Genomic DNA, 18020 nt, shown 5'->3' on the forward strand with positions numbered 1-18020 from the left:
ATATGGAACTGGGAGGGTTTATTTTCGGTACTATCAAGTCTACGAAAAGAAACAAGTCAAGTAAGTTGGAATAACTCTTTCACCCATATAACGTCCAACTTTAAGCAAAAGAGTAAGTGTAATGTTGGCTATATTACATGTACTTATCTATACTATATTATAAAGCAGATTTTTCCTAGATTTTTAACATTAAATTTGAAATTTTCAATATTGATTTTAAGTACTTTTCCAAAATGCCCCTCTTATCTATTCTATATTTATCTAAAATAACTATAATACTCTTTCTCTCTCCTCAAATCTCAACCAATCATCTTTTTTCTCTCTCCTCCATAAATCATTTATTCCTCCAATTCATTCAAAATCTTTTATCTCAAAACCGTACATCGATAAATTATAAAAATTGTATGGGTGTTCTTAAAATTTCATGATCTTTCATTAGATATGTCATTCGATATACTTTCGACAAATTTTTAAATTCGAGGGCGGAGCCCCGTACGGCTAAGGCTTTTGACTATAATACTCTATGACATATCAACTCCTATAACCTATCATATGCTATGACCTAGGTATCACCCCACCATCTCACCGCCGCAACGCGCGGGTACTTGCTCTCGTATTTTTAAATTAAAAGATATACAGTGACATCTCTATAAATTAATAGTGTTGGGACCGATTATTTTATTAATTTAACGAGTTATTAACTTATCAAGTGTTCATTTTAACTATAGTTCTTTTAAGTTGTGCGCCTAAATAAATTATTAATATTAAAAAGTTATTAATTTATCGAATATTAATTTATAAATGTTTGACGGTATATTATACTTATGGAATAAATACTATTACTCGTATTAACTTGAGAATTATAATTATATATTTATAATAATCTACGGTTATGCAAAAAGAGACATTTTTTATATATATATATATATATATATAACAATTTAAGTAGTCTACATTAATCTTTTTTGTTTTTATTATTTTAATATCAAACTTTTAACTTTTATATTTTAACCACGAAATTTGATTTCTTCATATTTTGCTAATATTTTTTACTTTGAGCACAAACTTTGATTTCTTTATGTTTTGCCCCTTAAATTTTGAATTTTTTTGCTTTGCCCATAAACTTTAGTCTTCTTTATGTATTGCCACTTAAATTTTTTCTTTATCTTGGATTTGTTTACTTCCTCATATTATTTTTTTTTTTTTTTAATGACAGTGGTGATTCGACTCAGCGATATGCCTCTTCATCGTATTATTTTTTTTCTTTTGATCACCAACAACTAAATGTCATAACTCATAAGTTGTATACTTCTTATCAGCCAATACCGAAACCACAACTAACAAATGTAAGTAAACTCTATAACATAGTAATTGAAAAAGAATTGGTCTTTTTTTCCTACATAAAAACATCAAATATGGTACAAACAAAAAAGAATTATATTTTCTTTAAAATTTTCAGTTTTAATTTTGTTTCAAAAAGTGTATGTTTTTCAACAATCTTGAAGGGTGTTGCATACCCATGGTCAACGACTGGTTAATCACAAACCAGGATGAGTATAATATATAGTGTAATATTTTTGCTATAACAAAAACGTTATCTTTTAAATACTTTTTAACAAGACCTTTATACCTTTACAAAACGCTTTTGTAATGTGTGTTTATCATTATGTATCGATCGTCGGTTTTATAAACATTACAGATTTTAAGCATCGTGATATTTCTCGGGGCAACGCCCGGTGTGTAAAACTAGGGCTGCCAATAAGCCGAGCTTTTTCGAGCAACTCGAGCTCAAGCCCGATCGAGTCAAACTATTATCGAGCTCGAGCTTGAGCCCGAAGTTCATGCTCGAAATAATTATTGAGTCGAGCTCGAGTTTTACATAGCTCGGCTCAAATACTTATCGAGCTTTTCGAGCTTTCCATATATTAAGTATATTTATATATATAATTCTTAAATAGTTAACTTCTGATTCTACAAGGGCTATTCTTATAAATTGTGTTATAAGTGATACATATTTTCGAGCTTTTCAAGTTGAGTTTTGAGCCGAGATCGAGTCATGTTTATAGACACAAGCCAAACTCGAGTCTTTTTCGAGCTTTTCGAGCTGAGCTCGAGTCATATTGTAGGTACAACGAGTCGAGCTCGAGCCTACATACTGAAAACTCGTCGAGCTATCGAGCCAAGTGAATATTGTTCGAGCCGAGCTCGAGCCATGCTAAGCTCGATCTCGACTCGATAACACGTAAAACTAGTTGCAACAAAAAAAAAGTGTATAAGCTTGTTGCAAATTAAATGTGAAGGTAAATGACGTAAAAGGTAGTAAGGTAAGGCGTATAATTGATAGTCTGAACATAAATTCTTTTCGTTTAATTTAGTGAAACTGATGTTTTAAATATTGTTATATAGCGACAAGTATTACCAGTATTACTCGCATCGGAGGGTATTCCGGTATTTTAAGCCTGATATATTTTCGGTATTTTCACTATTCCATACCGGCCGGTATTTCCGTTTTTTTTTTTTTGATTCTTTTTCTAAAATTATTGTTATGATACATTAATGTTCTTTTTTGTTATTTGTGAACTTTAAAACTTACATTTTGTTAAAAAAATATATATCTTATCTAACATTATTTGAGTGGATTATAATTGTATTTTAACTATTTTCATTAAATTATAACAAGTTTTGTAAAATTTATATAAAATAAATTAAAATGATCGTACCAGCCAGCATTTCCGGTAATACCGGGAAAAAAAACTTCTAAACCGGTATTACTAAAATACCGGTTTTTAAGACATTGAATGAAACATTCAACAGTTTGTTCATAAGTATTCAGCCATATTGATCTCTGAATACTTGTAACGGCTCATGGTCAACATCTCGTTGTCTAGGGTACGTGCAAGGCTTCACCATTATACGGTAAGGTTTTCCTGATGTCGCATACCGACTGAATGTTCGGAAAAAAATATTGATCGATGGATATGTAACTATTTCTTTTGTAAATGATATACTAAATTGTGATGTGCATATCCTTTTGATGATATCTTCATGTAACGATAGTTTAAAATGGGTTTAATTTCAAAAAAAAAATTACAATTTGCCACCTTGGTGTTTGAATCTTCGGTTTTTCTTAATGACTCATGGTACCATTAGTAGGGTGAGATCATGAAGGACGGAATTACGAAGAAAATCCAATATTGTACGTGTTTTCGTATGCTTTAAATAAGCCCATATATAGTTAATTTATGTAAATTTCATGGCAAAGCTGTGTGTGTGTTTTTGAAGGCCAAATAGATAGATGATTGCATTTTTGTTTGTTACCACTCACGTTATACAATGAATAAAATGAGTTATCATATTTTTTTCAAATCATTTTCGAATCATTTTTTTCATTGAAAGTATTTTTGTGTAATCACTAACATTTTCTTTGTAAACCATTCAAGTATTCTAATTTGTTCTCTGGTCCACATGATTGCTTTTTCAAAATTTAAATTGTTTAAAACTTATGCAGTTATTGTATTTACAAAACCTATAATTACAAGTCATTAATAAAAAAAATGTTCATAAACCATCTTCATGGTCTTAGAAGAAATCCACGTTTAAAACTCAAATTTGTTTTTTAATAGAAAAACTCATTGGGTAAACTTTTTGAATGACCTGAAAAAAATATCGGTAAAGTTATGTAGAGTAGCACTAAAGGTTTAACTTATTACTAATGGTGAAGCCATACTTTGGAAGAGCCAAAAGTCCAAAACTCAAGAAAGAGTAATTAAAGCTATAAATTATTTTAAAACAAAGAAGATATTTTTTTTTTACTTGATTTTTTTTATTTTTTGTTTTATTTTGACTTATGGGCTAAATTTTAATAAAAATATACATATAAATTATAGTGTTAGTAAGAAGGTTATGGTGGGTCTTGGAGCTTCCATATACAAGGGTGGCTTGGTCACTACTTACTACAAATCGTTTTAACATGAATAATTGGATATAGCCCTATCTATTAATCTGGGGTTTTTTTAAATGTGCAATATGTTATAATAGATTTTCTTTTAGCGATAAGTTTTGATATAATGGTATTGTTTTTCGTATTCTTAATTTCAATTTCGAGAGAAACTCACTTATTTTTTTTATAAAATCTGAATCTCTTAACTTAAAAGATACTTTATTTTATGTCCAGTTTTAAATTCAAGATCTAGTCTCAAATCTCCATGATATCAATCCATTGTTATAATGTAGCTGGCATCATTTAAATCATGTTAGACTTTTTATAGCTGAACAAATGCTGATTTCTGTTTTCAGTTGTTCCCTTTGTTATTAAAACACTTGTTGGTAGCAAATGGATATTCTTTATTTGGTTTTGATGACATATCATCATCATCGGTAAGGATAAAGTAGATAGGAAAATTGCGCTACAACACATAAAAATTACTTGTGCAATTTCATCTTCACACTTTTGTCAACTTGAATACTTTACATGAAAACTTGTAAATCCATTTCTTAATTAGTAATTTCATCCGCAAATTAGCAGTAATTTAATCACAAAAAATCCAATCAAATATAGTGCTGTTTACGCCTCTAAAATGACTTTTTGACTCTTTTGAGGAAACTTTGGTATTATTATTGAAGAAAGTTCTTTCCATCCACATAATATTAGAAAGTGTACAAATTATATTATCTAATTTATTATAATATTGGTATTATTATAACTTTTTATGTATATGGTGGAATTAATGGGAAATATAAGAGAGTATATGGTTACAATGAGATGAGTACTCGCGCAATGCAGCGGCGTTGGCGGCAACAGGTGGTAGTGGTAACGAGTAATAGATGTAAATGTTAGTGTAGTTATTATATGGTTGACGGACGTATCTTTTGTAAATAATTTTATTAAGAGTTTTTTAGACATATTAGGTATAAATATTTAAATTAATGAATAAAGTATAGATAGTTTAGATAAATATAGTTGGAAATTATTTTAGAGATATTTTGGGTAGATTTAATGTGTGAATAGAGAATGTGTTAAAACTTAAGGGTACTTTATGTATTTTAAAGGTCAAAAGTTAAAAAGAGCAGAGGGGTAATTTGTTTTATAATAGAGTATAGAGGTATAGATATAGATATAGAAGTATAGATATAGATATATTGAATGAAACTTTAAGATTAGATATATTCTATGATTTAAATACCTTATCCTTAATCTTAATTAAACCCTTGTTTAAATTAAAGTTGAGATTCACACAAGACAATACCAGCTTTACTATTAATTTATTTGTCCATGATTTCCATTTCTACGATACATGTCTCTGGTCACTAGGGTACGAGATTTAAATCCAAAACTTTTTTTTTATATAATAGTGAAAATATGCGGAGTATGTGTATATTCCACGTACTTGTTCTTACAAATTCTTTTAACCTATCACTATAAGATATTCTGAAGTTTTAATAGATATAGGAAGAGTGTAATAGCAAAGACGACTGGCATATCGTGCACCAATCATCACTATAAATTTGTCTTGGTCGTGACGACTTGTTATTTGGGTGAACCAACTTTTAATATTTATTGACTTGTTTAAGTAAACTCAAAACACTTGTCAATTAATTTGGCTCCAATTGGAAACTTAACATTCACCCACATCTCACCTTCCATGAATCCACCCACTGTTGACCATATCATATCCAACCCAATTATTATTTATTCTCGTTCACCTTCACTATATATACACGTACATATGTTATATGCTCCCTCATAACCAATTTCCACACACTACATAAAACTTGTAACATCTAGATTCTTATTGTTACATACAACATAATGAGTTCATTTCAAGATACTTTTTCAAGCCCGGTTGACATAGATGACAACGCGTTTTATGAAGAACTTACACGTCAAATATTGATGCTTACTGATGAAGATGATCATGATGATAAAGTTAATTACACAAATGGAACGATTGATATATGGCGAAAACCGATGGTTTATGGTGGTGTTGGGCCTAGACCAGTGGCTAGGAACTACTATAGTTGGTCAGAGACCGGAATAAGTTCAGTCCCTTGCTGGATGGAGAAGTTGTGGGCTAATGGTGGAGGTGGAACCGGCGTTTTTATTCCTAACGGTGTCACCACTCGCGGCCATGGCAAAAGATCCGGTAGGAGAAGGTATAACAATAATAACAAGGCTACAAAGAAAAGTGATAGAGGAAGAGTGTATTCGGCTGTTGGACAAAAGATACATGGTTAATTCTAGGATTAGTTTACTTATTATTTAATTTATTCGTATATGTAAGATTAAAGTAATGATATATCCGACATAAATATACCCTTCTACTTCTTCCTAACAAGAAGGAACTATCATTTCGCATAAGGATTAATAAAATTTATGTCTTGTATATATTTTGTAACAAGTATTGTAGTGTTTATATGGTATAAGCATTTTTTCTGCTTGGATGGTGTATATTGAATAGTGTTCATTTGTATCATTCTCTTGTTTGAATTGTGTTTTGGTATTTATAACTACATTAAATAAATCGGACTCATTCTTAACAAGGACATAACGGTTTACCACTTGCATGGGTTCGTCAGCAAATTATTTGAGACTGCTTGGTTTGAAATTTGAATGTTAAGTAGTGTTGATATCAAACAGTTGCCAATAGTTGAACTAACCATTAGTTTGAATTTTGAGTGTTGTTTAACTAACATCTAATATTATTTAACTACCAACTTACAAAATTAGATAAGTATTAATATACCACACGCAAGCTAATACTTCTAGAAAGAGAGTTTATCCAAACGTAGTAATTAAAAATTAAAGAAATTAATCAATGGACCATCGATAATTAAGCATATGCATATCTTCTTGTATGAGTTTTGGCTGACAAAGCGAGCAATGTTAAATAAATGAATAAACGAATGAGATTCTCTTGTTCAATTTACCTGACCGGTTTATTCCGTGACCAATTCTGAATCCTTTTGATGACCATCCCAAACTTGATGAGATTCAAATCTGTGACATCTTGTGAAAATATCAATACACTAACCAAATAGGTTCTTTTGGATGTTAAACAAATATTTAATTAATCAATAAAGATCATTTATTATATCTGTTTTTAAATCCATAGTTTCACATATCCGAAAGGGTGGAAAGTTAGAAACAGAGTTTAATGAATTAAGACCATGTGCAAGCCAAAAGAGTATCAGTTCTGTCCAAGAGTCAAGTGTCCAACATATGACACAACTTATCCCTTTTGAGACAGCTATTATATGCCAAAAATAATTGCTGAATTACACAAAACAGAATATATAACAAACACCCAGGCCTCTAGAGACACGGGTCAGAGTTTCGATGTCCATCCCATGCAAAGGTCGAGGGTCCTTTTCTACCATTTAAGTAGAACCTGAAGGCAGCCTCCTTACATAAGTAGAGGTAAAACCCACGGAAGGTGATAGTGGGCAGTTCCTTTTCCTTTTAGAATATATAACAAACAAAACTAAGCTAGCAGGGTTTTTTATGCTAAAATGTAACAAGCGTAATAAGCACACTAAGGAGGATATAATGGCTTAATGATATATCCACGGTTTGAAGTAATATTAGAAAGCTGATTTTGATATTACAACAGACATTCAAGTGGCAAGTTAATAAAGAATACACTACAAACAAGCGATAAACACAGAAGATGCAGCTACCAACCTACTATGAAACTAGAGCACCTCTGGGTTGGAGAGAAGCCTCTTCGGTCCAAGAAAAAATTCAGAAATTTGCAACATCAACTTGTTTAGCTAGACATCATGACTTGATCAATTGACTGGAGAGCTTGGTTGGCAAAAAAACGGACATCAACATCTGGGTCCTCTGCCAGCTCAACCAGGCATGGCCGAATGCTTTTCTCTACCACCTGGATCATATGTAATTTCACAATGTTTGTGTAAACATGAAAGACAGGAGGAATCAATATGGGTGGACGGGTGAGAAGTCCTTTTCGATATGTGTAGGTACGGGCCAGGTCAGGTTAATTCACTAGCATTTATTAGGGTTAAGTCCAAAACATAGCAACTTACTCTCACTTTTGTCTCAAGGTAAGTAATGTACTTCTAAAAATACCAATATCATATGCATACTTTTGAAATGTGTTCCAATATAAACAACTTGATGGCCGGCTGCCCGGCTACCGGCTGAACCGGTAAATTATCATATATAGCATTAACTTACCTGAACGTGGCTTTTATCTTAAGAAAAAAAGTATCCCGCGTGGTAGTTTGTAAAAAATAGCAGTCACTTATCACACACTTTCAAATTCTCAAACACTTGCTCATACTCTCGCTCCCGCAATCATGGTGGTTCATTTAAGCATGACAACTCATGGTCTGCAGGAAGTAGGGTATTCTTTTCATTGGAACAAATTGAGTTCTTAAAGAAGAGTAAACATGGTTCTTGTTTTGACGGTTCATGGTCTGCTAGAAAATTTGGAAGAATACGAAGTCTGCCAGAAAGTTTCTAGAAATAACATGTCATAACAAGATTAAATGTCTCTGTTTTTTCTTTTTCCTTTTCTTTTGTGAGGAAATAGACTTCTTTAGAGAAGAGTAGGTATGGGTCTTAGTTAAACGTGGGAGTTCTTGGTTCACCTCTCAAAGAAAATGAAATTCGTCAGGAGAACAGGGTGCCGGAAAACGTCTCTTTCTTTTTGAACGTTCACGGTCTTCTCTTTTCCTTTTCTTTAGAAGGAATTGACTGTCTGTACTAACGAAGGAAAAGAAGCTCCCAAATTTAAGTAAAACTTACCCAAAGAAATGGTAGTCGGCATGATAATATGTCAGAAGATGTTGATTAACCAAAGAAGACGAAGTTATGTCCAGCATGCATGCCATGTATACACCATGTGTTTTATAAGATGACATATCAATGTCACATAAGTAAATGTGTCAAAGTATCAGTTTAAAAGTACGATATTGCTCATATAAACACATAGCTAAGAGTACATTACTTTGGGACAAAAGTTAAAGTTGCTATTTTTTAGACTTAACCCCATTTATTCAATATATGTTGATCATGATTACAAGAACCATAATAATATTATAAATAACTTTGCGGGTTTTATGCATTGGAAATAGACTTTAAGCTAACTTACAACCCGTCCAGCTCGTTCTCCTTTTAGCTAAAGTTTTCAACTTGACCCATTTGAAATTAAGACAACCCAAACCAACCCATTCTTAAGTAGAAATTCGAAATCACACTCCTAGAGAAATCGAACAGAAGAGAAAGGTTAATGATATTTACCGACTGTTCAACTATAGGAATTAGGGATTGCAGCACCTTTGCAACATTAAACTTGATATTTGGTACTCTGAAGAAGAAATACATTGAACATAAGAAACAGCAAAAAGGGGGAGAAAAAGACCATTCCAGAAATACAATCACCTGTCCTTGGATATGTTAATGACTACAGGAAGCAACTTAGAACAAGTGATTTCTGAGCCCATAACAGGGGCCAATAAAGAAATAGCACGAAGAACTGTCATACGGTACAAGTAATGGGGATTGTTAATCATATCCAGAACCTGCCACAAGACAATAGGTACATTGATTAGACATTTAAACTCGCACATTTGTCTACAAAGCAGTTCCTAGATGACTGCAATAAAAACCATATAATTGCAATCCTAGATAATGAGTTGGTGCTAATATAGAACAATTATATGTCAACCATAATTCCATAAAAATGGCGATTTCAGTCAAATTACGTTTGAGCGGATTGATTAGACTTATGTATTATCTAGGGTAAAAAATAGCTTACATGGTGAAGAGTAAAATGGGTTGAACAGGTCAACAAGAGAGTCCCCCTATGTTGGAGAATATTTTCTGACTTGTTATATCATAAAGAATTAAATTATTTATTAGAATGATAGAAAGAAGAAAAAACTGTAAGCATATTTGATGAGTCATCCCAACCAAACCCAAAAATTTGACCCATACCAACAAAACTGCCCATTCTGACTCGTTATTCGACCCTTCCACACTGCCTCTAGCCAACCATGAGCCAAACCTGTGGAATAATGTGCTGCATTGCCCAATCAGGACCAAATTCCTCTGCAAGGCGCTTTAAGTTATTAGCAGCAGCATCTCTGATGGAGTAAACCTGAAGATTACAGCAGTATTTATAAGTCATTTATAACTCCTGAGAGCACCAACCGTGTCTTGCAGTCATTTCACTAACCTTGTCTTGTAACCATTGCATACAGAGCGCACCAAGTTTATCATCAAAAAATCCTACACCTAACTGACTAGCCAACAGTGGTATGTATTCTATGATTGCCAAGCGAACCCTCCAATGCCTATCTTCTGCAAGTTCAACAATGGCCGGAAGTAACGACTGAGACAAAAGATCAATTCCAATAACCTGTAACAACAGCAAAAATGATGCATGTCATTCAAGGATTTTGACCAAAGGTGGTTGTATGTGTCATTAAAAGGGAAAAACAACTGACTAAACAAAGTATCGGCAGTTCTACACCACTAATTTTGACCCATAACCAGACCACATAAGACTACTGGAATAGAAAAAGAGAAGGGATTCACGGGTTTTTGATTTGTTGCAATGTACCCAACCCGCTTCCCGAGGCTATATAGAAGATGGTGTACTTTAGAACATTCTAGAAAAATAATTCAATCATCTCTTATTAACCACTGGGTAATAGCCCAGTGGCCACCAGCCGCCACTTTCCAGGAGAGGTCCTGGGTTAGAGTCTTGCAAAAGGCAAACTTGAGATAATCAGGGGATTATTAAGTGGTTGAAATTCACCTGGACACTAGCCTGACTGGGGGATTAGTGGGTACCAAATGGTACATGGGATCAGGGGGTTTCCATCCAATTACCCTTAGAACATACTAGAAAGACCCACCATTAAAGAAGACTTTCAATAACAGCGTACCTGATTCACTTGATCTAGCTTACTAATAATATTGAGGCGTACATCTGGAAATTCATCCTTTAAGAGTGAAAGAAATATAGGTAGAAGTTGTTCGATTGTTGCATCCTGCAATTGACCAACCAAAAGATACTATCAAAATTTGCATGTGGTCAGAAATATAGAGCCTCTATATAAGATATGAGAGATCAAAAGAATGTGAGGTTGAACAAAAAGCACAAACTATCACACTCAAAGATCGTATTCGAAATGTGGTATGTGATAGCTAAAAACTCGCCATTACCTTTTATTAGAAACATACATCTATCTTGATTTCCACCAAGTGATTATGAAAACATGCTCACGAATTGCACCATATTAAAATCAAGGTTGCAAAGATCATTACCTTTCCTAGAACAGGGGCCATGCCCATTACAACAGATGCTAGAGCGGACCTAACATGCTGAGAAGAATCCGATGACAACTCCTACAAGATTCATTTTTAAAAAAATAAGATTCCAAAATCAAAGATGCAACACACCAGGGGGGTTTTCGGATGGATTACACGGATTTTGGATTGTCCGCATCGGATTATCTGAATTTGATCTATTATAAATTCATCCGAAATCCAATGAGGTTCAGATTATCGGATCTGATTATTCGGATTTTAATCTATTATAAATTCATCCAAAATCTGAACCAAATAAGCTTCAAGTAGTTCAGATTCGGTTTATGAGATGGTTCAAATTTAATACAGGTTATTTAATAGGTTAAAAATAGAAATTTCAAACTTGTCGTAAGTGATATTTGCATTGAATTCAGCATTCCTTATCAAAGACAGACCGACCACGATATTTGTTGGAGTCCTAATCTAATCTGACTATCTGAGCTCTTATTTGTATTATCCGGGTGAATCCGAAAATTTATAAAATAATACGTAACTTAATCCTTGTAATCTGAAATTTTGAATAACTAATCAGAAATCCGAATTACAATCCAAAGACCAATTAATCCAATCCCCTTAAACCACATTTGGATCGGATGGATACTTGGTAACAGATAGAAGTGAGAACCCTATAACACACCAACAAGAACCCGAGTGACCAATTGCACCAATTTACTTATGAATAAATTGATTTGGGTTATCTTAGATTTTTAAAGGTCGAACTGGTAATTTCAACTTCAGAAAAACAGGTTAAATGGGCTGAAGGTCACTCAAAGTGGATTTCTAATTCATTACTGTTAAAGTATTACATCAACAGGACCCCAATCCCTGAGCTGGGTATGGGGGAGGTGAGTTGTAGACACTAGACAATCTTACCTCTAAATCTATCCCTTTGATAAAAAAAAAATTGTTAAGAGTAATGATATTTGTTATCAAAATTCAGTATTTAACACAATAACTATACTGAAAAACATAATTGTCAAATTATGGACAAAAACTGTTTCTGGTCAAAAGTGACCCTACCAAACATCACCCATTCCAGCCTGTTAGCAACCTGCATGACCCACCCATTTCACCACCTCTTCCAAGAGCCATATATATCCAAGAGCCGCCAACAGCCTTTTGTCAAAGAGCATACCTTTACACATGGAAGAATATGTTGCATTGCAAGTTCTGGGCTAAGAATTCGACTAAACTTGGTGACCTTTCCTGCAGCTGCAATACGTACTTCCGCTTCGTTATCCCGAAGCAACCTCACATAAGCTGGAACCAAATCCGTCCTATCACAACCGGAAAGCCATTAAAGCAGTTTACAATAAAAGAAATAGAAAGCGTCCACTCAAACAGCGATATATTATGACAGTGATCAAATGATTTGAAATACATAGATACTTCCACCTCAAAATCATAATAAATAAATAACATTGGAACATACTTGGTAGGCTCGGGGCCCACAGCTTCACATAGCTCATACAACTGATTAGCAACCATATAACGAACACGCCAAGACTTATCCTGATATAAGAGAAACAATTTATAGTGAATACACCAAAGTACTACATGAACATACATACTCGAAAATCATAATTGATAAATTAACAAAAAAGCAGTAAAAGTACCAAAGATTTGAAGGAGAAGTACGATTAATGTTGTACTACTTACAGCCAATTCAACTGCAACTTATCAAAATCAAGTACAGCTACGCTACTGCTTTTCAATGTATAGAACTACAGATACCTCCTTAAGTCCGTTACCATACAAGTAAACTACTTTCACCAAAATTATATGCATCCTATAAGTTCTACTTCATTTGGCCAATCTAACAGCGTGCACATTTGAACGTGATATCAACCAAGATTTGGATCGACAAAACATGTATATGTTATTTATAAACCAACATGAATGCATAACACAGATGGCACCATGCCGTATAAACGTATATTAACAAGCACATTATTCATTTCCTACGTCCTAAAAGAATTTAACGCTTGGTAGGGCATATTGTGTGAGATGTAAATATAGAAGCTCACCTGAGAAAAATTAACAATGACAGGAAGAATATGTGCAACGCAATCCTGGGGTTCTAGCAACTTCCCGAGGGAAGCACAACCCTCGACAGCTAGCAAACGAACAGAATCTTGATCTGCAGTGAGAAGAAAATATGCACCATCACAACACCAATAAAGGAAAATCTATATCGTCAATTGTAGGAGGGGAACTAAATGGTAGCTGAGTAGCTGTTATTCTGCTTTCAAAACCAACCATAATTATCGTATAGTCTTGTGCATATAGCAAATCTGTGTAATACTTCCAACACATGCTCGATAACTAAGTGATTAGTGTACCTCTACTATAATAAATGGCTGAAATACCACCAGCTTACACTTACCATATTAAAGAACAATTTAACAATGACTATTATTCCATCCCACTTATCTTACCATGTGAGCCCCGGTAAAATAAAACTTAACGCGGTAATTATTCATCCTGAAATTTGTTATCAACAATCTATCAGCTCATAGCTGAACTCACAGAGTCACAGGCATGTAGCATGAACTAGTTGGATTTCCAGCCATGCATCTACTAATTTGAATTTCCAATGCTTTCAAACATCCTTTCACTTCATCACCTTTAACCTACTTCTATAGCGGTGAATATTATCATCTCGTGTTACATGTAATTTGAGATTCCTACTGTCATGGAGTTGATATATACAAAGAAACACCCATTGATCTATATAAGGATAAGAGTACTAAGCCACAGCTCACATGTATAATGTATATCACTATATGTACATAATAACACCATTTGTCATCCACTAGTTTGAGGTTTCCTTTGAACTTTAATAAAATAGAACGTTACCTTTGAACTTTAATAAAATAGAATACGACGAATTTTAAATAGGAATTCCTGTTAGGTATAACTGCTCATTAAACTACTTGTGAGCCTAACAGCTTTTGATAGTACCAATGATGCTTGCCAGTAAAACCCTCCATCCAAAACACATTCAAAACTTTTCATCCATAAAGCTAATTTTTATTTTCTGAAAAATCCAAAGAAAAGTTGGCTAGAATCTACCATTGTGGCGTTCCAATGAACTTCAAAAGCAAGGTGATGATTTTCTTTAATCAATACTTATTACTCATAACCTAAAACATAAACAGAGAACTACTAACCATCCTGGGTAAGATCTTCAAAGATTTGCATGATATCAGTCTTGAGATAAGCATACTCTACAGTAGCAGCAAACTTCCCCAAGTTTGTCGCAGCTGCTCTCCTAACCATCGGCATGTCATCTTGACATAGCTGACTAAATACCGACCTCAGTTCCGTCTTCAACGCCTCCGAGGCACTAGGATAAGCAATGTGAAACAGACCACATGCAGAAACTCGAGCAGTGAACCATTCACCAGCTGCCAACCTCTGCAAAACATAACCAAAAAGCATGTTATCTCTCCATAAAACAATAAAATCAAAAACTACTTAATAGTTAAAAGAAAGAGCAATATTAAAAATGTATATTTTAAAACATAATTACATGTCCACAAACTGACCTTAACCATGGGTACAAACGAATCAACGAGATCAGACTCTCTCATCTGTGAACCGATCCTGCATAACGACTCCACAGCTTTGTCCCTCACACACGTCTCTTCAACAGTACATAACGTTTCAAGCGGAGGCAACAACACATGAGCATGCTCTACTCCACCAACATACGGAATAAAAACACCTAACTCCTCCGCCATGGCAAGAAGAACCTCGTCATCGTCATCATTGTTTTCACTCAAGAAAGGAATCAACTCCTTTCTTGTCCGCTCCTCTCCTAGAGCACGAGCAATCGTAGACAACCTTCTAATAGAATTTAAACGCAGCTGTATATCATCGTTTTTGAGCTCGTCTATCAATACCGCTATCGGGTACAAAGGCTCGTCACCCATCGACATTGTAGGTCACAGACTACTGCACAGTCAGTCAAATTTATAACAGGTCAACAACAGCCAAATGCTCTCTGTGCCCGTTATGATTAGCAAGATATAACGACGATAAGTTTCGGCCTAACATCGATCAAGCTTAAATCTTTTGAATAAAGCAGTGAGTATAATTTGGTTGCCTTACAAAGATTTATATAAGTCCAGTCCAATACAGATTCTCAGTTTGCTACGAATTAAATTAAAAATAATAAATGGGAGCATAATCAAGTTAATCGATATCTAGGGTGGGTTTTTCCTAATCTAGTTTACTAGAATTAAAACAAGCAAACGAAATTAATAATATTTTAACAGTAATACTAAAAAAAATAAAGAAAGATGATTAATTAAAGGATACTAACCGAATGAAAAATCAATCAGATCAAAATGATTAGTAAGTGTACCGGGTGGTGGTGGGTCAATTTTGGAGGAGCTGCTTTGCTTTGTTGGTTGAGCACCGGACACACAGACAGGGAAAGCTTACTTCAAACGGTGGATTCCAGAAACACTCCCTCACTCACTAAATTACTTTATTTCTATTATTTGTTAATTGTTATTATTGTTATTTTCTTCCTTTTTAAAGAAAAACCTTGTTTCCTTCTCAAAATTTACTACGTCAAATATGAGCACAATTGAGATCCCCGACGGTTAACTTTACTAATAATGTTAAAAAAAATTATTAACTAAAAGGTTATAATTTTAAAATAAAATTTGAATCTTCATTTTTTGTTTAGTCAAAATCACGTAGTAAAGTTTTTTCCAACTTCAAATTATTTCCATCCATATGAACATGAACATATCTCTATATATATTAAAACAGTAGTTGATCGAGTTTTTTGAAGTCCTTTTCAAAATTAAACCTATTTTTGAAAATTGTCACATAGGATTTATCTTATGTGTAATTCTCTTATTTTTTTGTTAATATTTCCTTTATATATATAAAATACAAAAATCTAATACTCCTAATGTTAGCTTAAGAACATCATCTTCTTGAGTTAACTTGTCATTCAAATACTCAATTAGGTACATCATATCAGTTATTTGACAATTAAATAAAATTATTTATCTTACAAATTAAAGTTGCCATATATTTATACCTAATTTATATAATTTAACGTAATAGAGCATGAACTTAAAAAAGTTGCTAACAAACATATACTTACAACACTACAACAAATATGTCATTTCCTCACAATTATTTTTAAATACTTTTAAAAAGTGTGAATTTTTTTGTTATTTAATCACATTTTTAAGTGTATAGAAATAATTTACATTTAAAAGTGTGAAGAAATTTAAAAAATTACAACATACTTATACATGTGGAAAAACACTTTCAAGTGTGTAAAAATATGTCAATTGTTCATACTTAAAACTGTGAAAGTTAATTTGTAACACCTATTTTCTCCACACATGGGGAGTGCGAATAAAGCATGTGTTACAAATTGATTTTCACACATTTAAGTGTGAAAATATTTGACAATTACATATTTAAGTGTTAGTATTTTGTTTACACATTTATAAGTGCGTAAATATTGTGATTTTTTAAATTTCTTCAATCGGGTTAGTTTGGTTTTCAGTTTGTTCAGTTCAGGTTTTTCAAATTTTGATTTTTCAATTCGTTTTGTGCTTACCCCTAATAAATCGTAATGTAATGTAATTCAAAATATTAGTGATATGAGGATTGACCATGAACTATAACATATCAATTTTTACATAACAAGCTTATAGAGTAATTACTAAAACGTTAAATAGTTCTTGAAACTTGTATATGTGTATATTTTTTTTCTCAGGATAACCTTTTTTATGTATGTATTAAATAAATTTTTTAATTGCCGCACATCGTGCGGGTAAAGTACCTAGTATGTATATATATTATTAATAAACCGCACAATGCGATGATGACGAACAGCGGTAGCGGTATATTTACTGCTGTAAAAGTAATAGATGTAAAAGGGAAAGATGCATTTTAAGGTTAAAAGTTGTACGTTGTAAATAAAATTTCATTAAGGTTATTATAGGTATATTATGTGAAAATATTTAAACTAATGAATTAATGAGAAAATTAGTTTGGATAGATTTGGGTTGAAAAATATTTTGAGAATATATTGGGTTGATTTAGTTAGTGTGTTGAGAAAGAGTTAAAAGTTATCGGGTAATTTATATATTTTAAAGACCGGAAAATTGAAAAGGATAGAGATGGTTTCTTTCCAACAAAATAAAGATAAAGATATATAAACGAATTTGTTTAGGTATATCAATTGTATATGAAAAAAATCAAATGATCAATTCTAATTTAAAAATTTTAATAACTTTTTCAATTTAATTAATTCTCACATTTAATCTTTTGTATACTACATTATTTTAACATAGTGATTAAAAAAACCTCACAGTTATATCAATCTTAGTTTAAACTCCTGAAATACAACTCTTAATGTTTATGTGTGAGTTGATTTATTTGAATTTAGTGATAGACAGATAGACTTTCAAAATATGTTTGAGTTATGCATAACTCATACAATTATTTTGGATTACATATATGTTTTTTTAATCTTTATAATTAATTTGGTTATATTCAATTACTTATTAGGCACATCAAGTCTAAATTAAACATTTTTTCGTTTGCATCACTGTTTAAGTTGGGCTAGACTGTGAACAAAATATGGAATGGGCCTTTCTAGCCCAAAGTTGTCTTTTGTATGGCTAGCAAG

General features: G+C 32.8%; 1 protein-coding gene across 4 annotated transcripts; it reads right to left on the reverse strand.

Moving 5' to 3' along the window:
* Window positions 1–7524: 7524 nt before the first annotated feature.
* Window positions 7525–15867, reverse strand: LOC122600240 (serine/threonine-protein phosphatase 2A 65 kDa regulatory subunit A beta isoform). 4 transcript variants are annotated; one of them, XM_043772946.1, is made up of 13 exons: window positions 15717–15864; window positions 14896–15301; window positions 14518–14764; window positions 13372–13484; window positions 12777–12856; window positions 12480–12621; window positions 11303–11383; window positions 10921–11025; window positions 10206–10388; window positions 10035–10127; window positions 9410–9549; window positions 9269–9335; window positions 7525–7886 (listed from the first exon to the last, which is right to left on the reverse strand). In XM_043772946.1, the coding sequence occupies exons 2-13, from the start codon at window positions 15286–15288 to the stop codon at window positions 7767–7769; spliced, it is 1764 nt and encodes a 587-aa protein (XP_043628881.1). In that variant the 5' UTR covers window positions 15289–15301; window positions 15717–15864; the 3' UTR covers window positions 7525–7766. The 4 variants fall into 4 exon arrangements, with proteins under 4 accessions (XP_043628881.1, XP_043628865.1, XP_043628872.1 ...); XM_043772930.1 differs by having other exon boundaries at window positions 14896–15304; XM_043772937.1 differs by having other exon boundaries at window positions 14896–15304; window positions 15675–15864.
* Between the last annotated feature and the right edge of the window lie 2153 nt (window positions 15868–18020).

This window comes from Erigeron canadensis, chromosome 1 (assembly GCF_010389155.1).
Source record: "Erigeron canadensis isolate Cc75 chromosome 1, C_canadensis_v1, whole genome shotgun sequence".
In the NCBI taxonomy this organism is placed as follows: domain Eukaryota; kingdom Viridiplantae; phylum Streptophyta; class Magnoliopsida; order Asterales; family Asteraceae; genus Erigeron; species Erigeron canadensis.

Excerpts from the sequence above, each read along its gene's own strand:
- LOC122600240 (XM_043772946.1), bottom strand. The coding sequence starts at position 15,288 with ATGTCGATGGGTGACGAGCCTTTGTACCCGATAGCGGTATTGATAGAC. Across the intron at positions 12,622-12,776 it reads GTGGGCCCCGAGCCTACCAA|GACGGATTTGGTTCCAGCTT; the intron begins GTATGTTCCAAT and ends CGGTTGTGATAG. Across the intron at positions 11,026-11,302 it reads TGGCCCCTGTTCTAGGAAAG|GATGCAACAATCGAACAACT; the intron begins GTAATGATCTTT and ends GGTCAATTGCAG.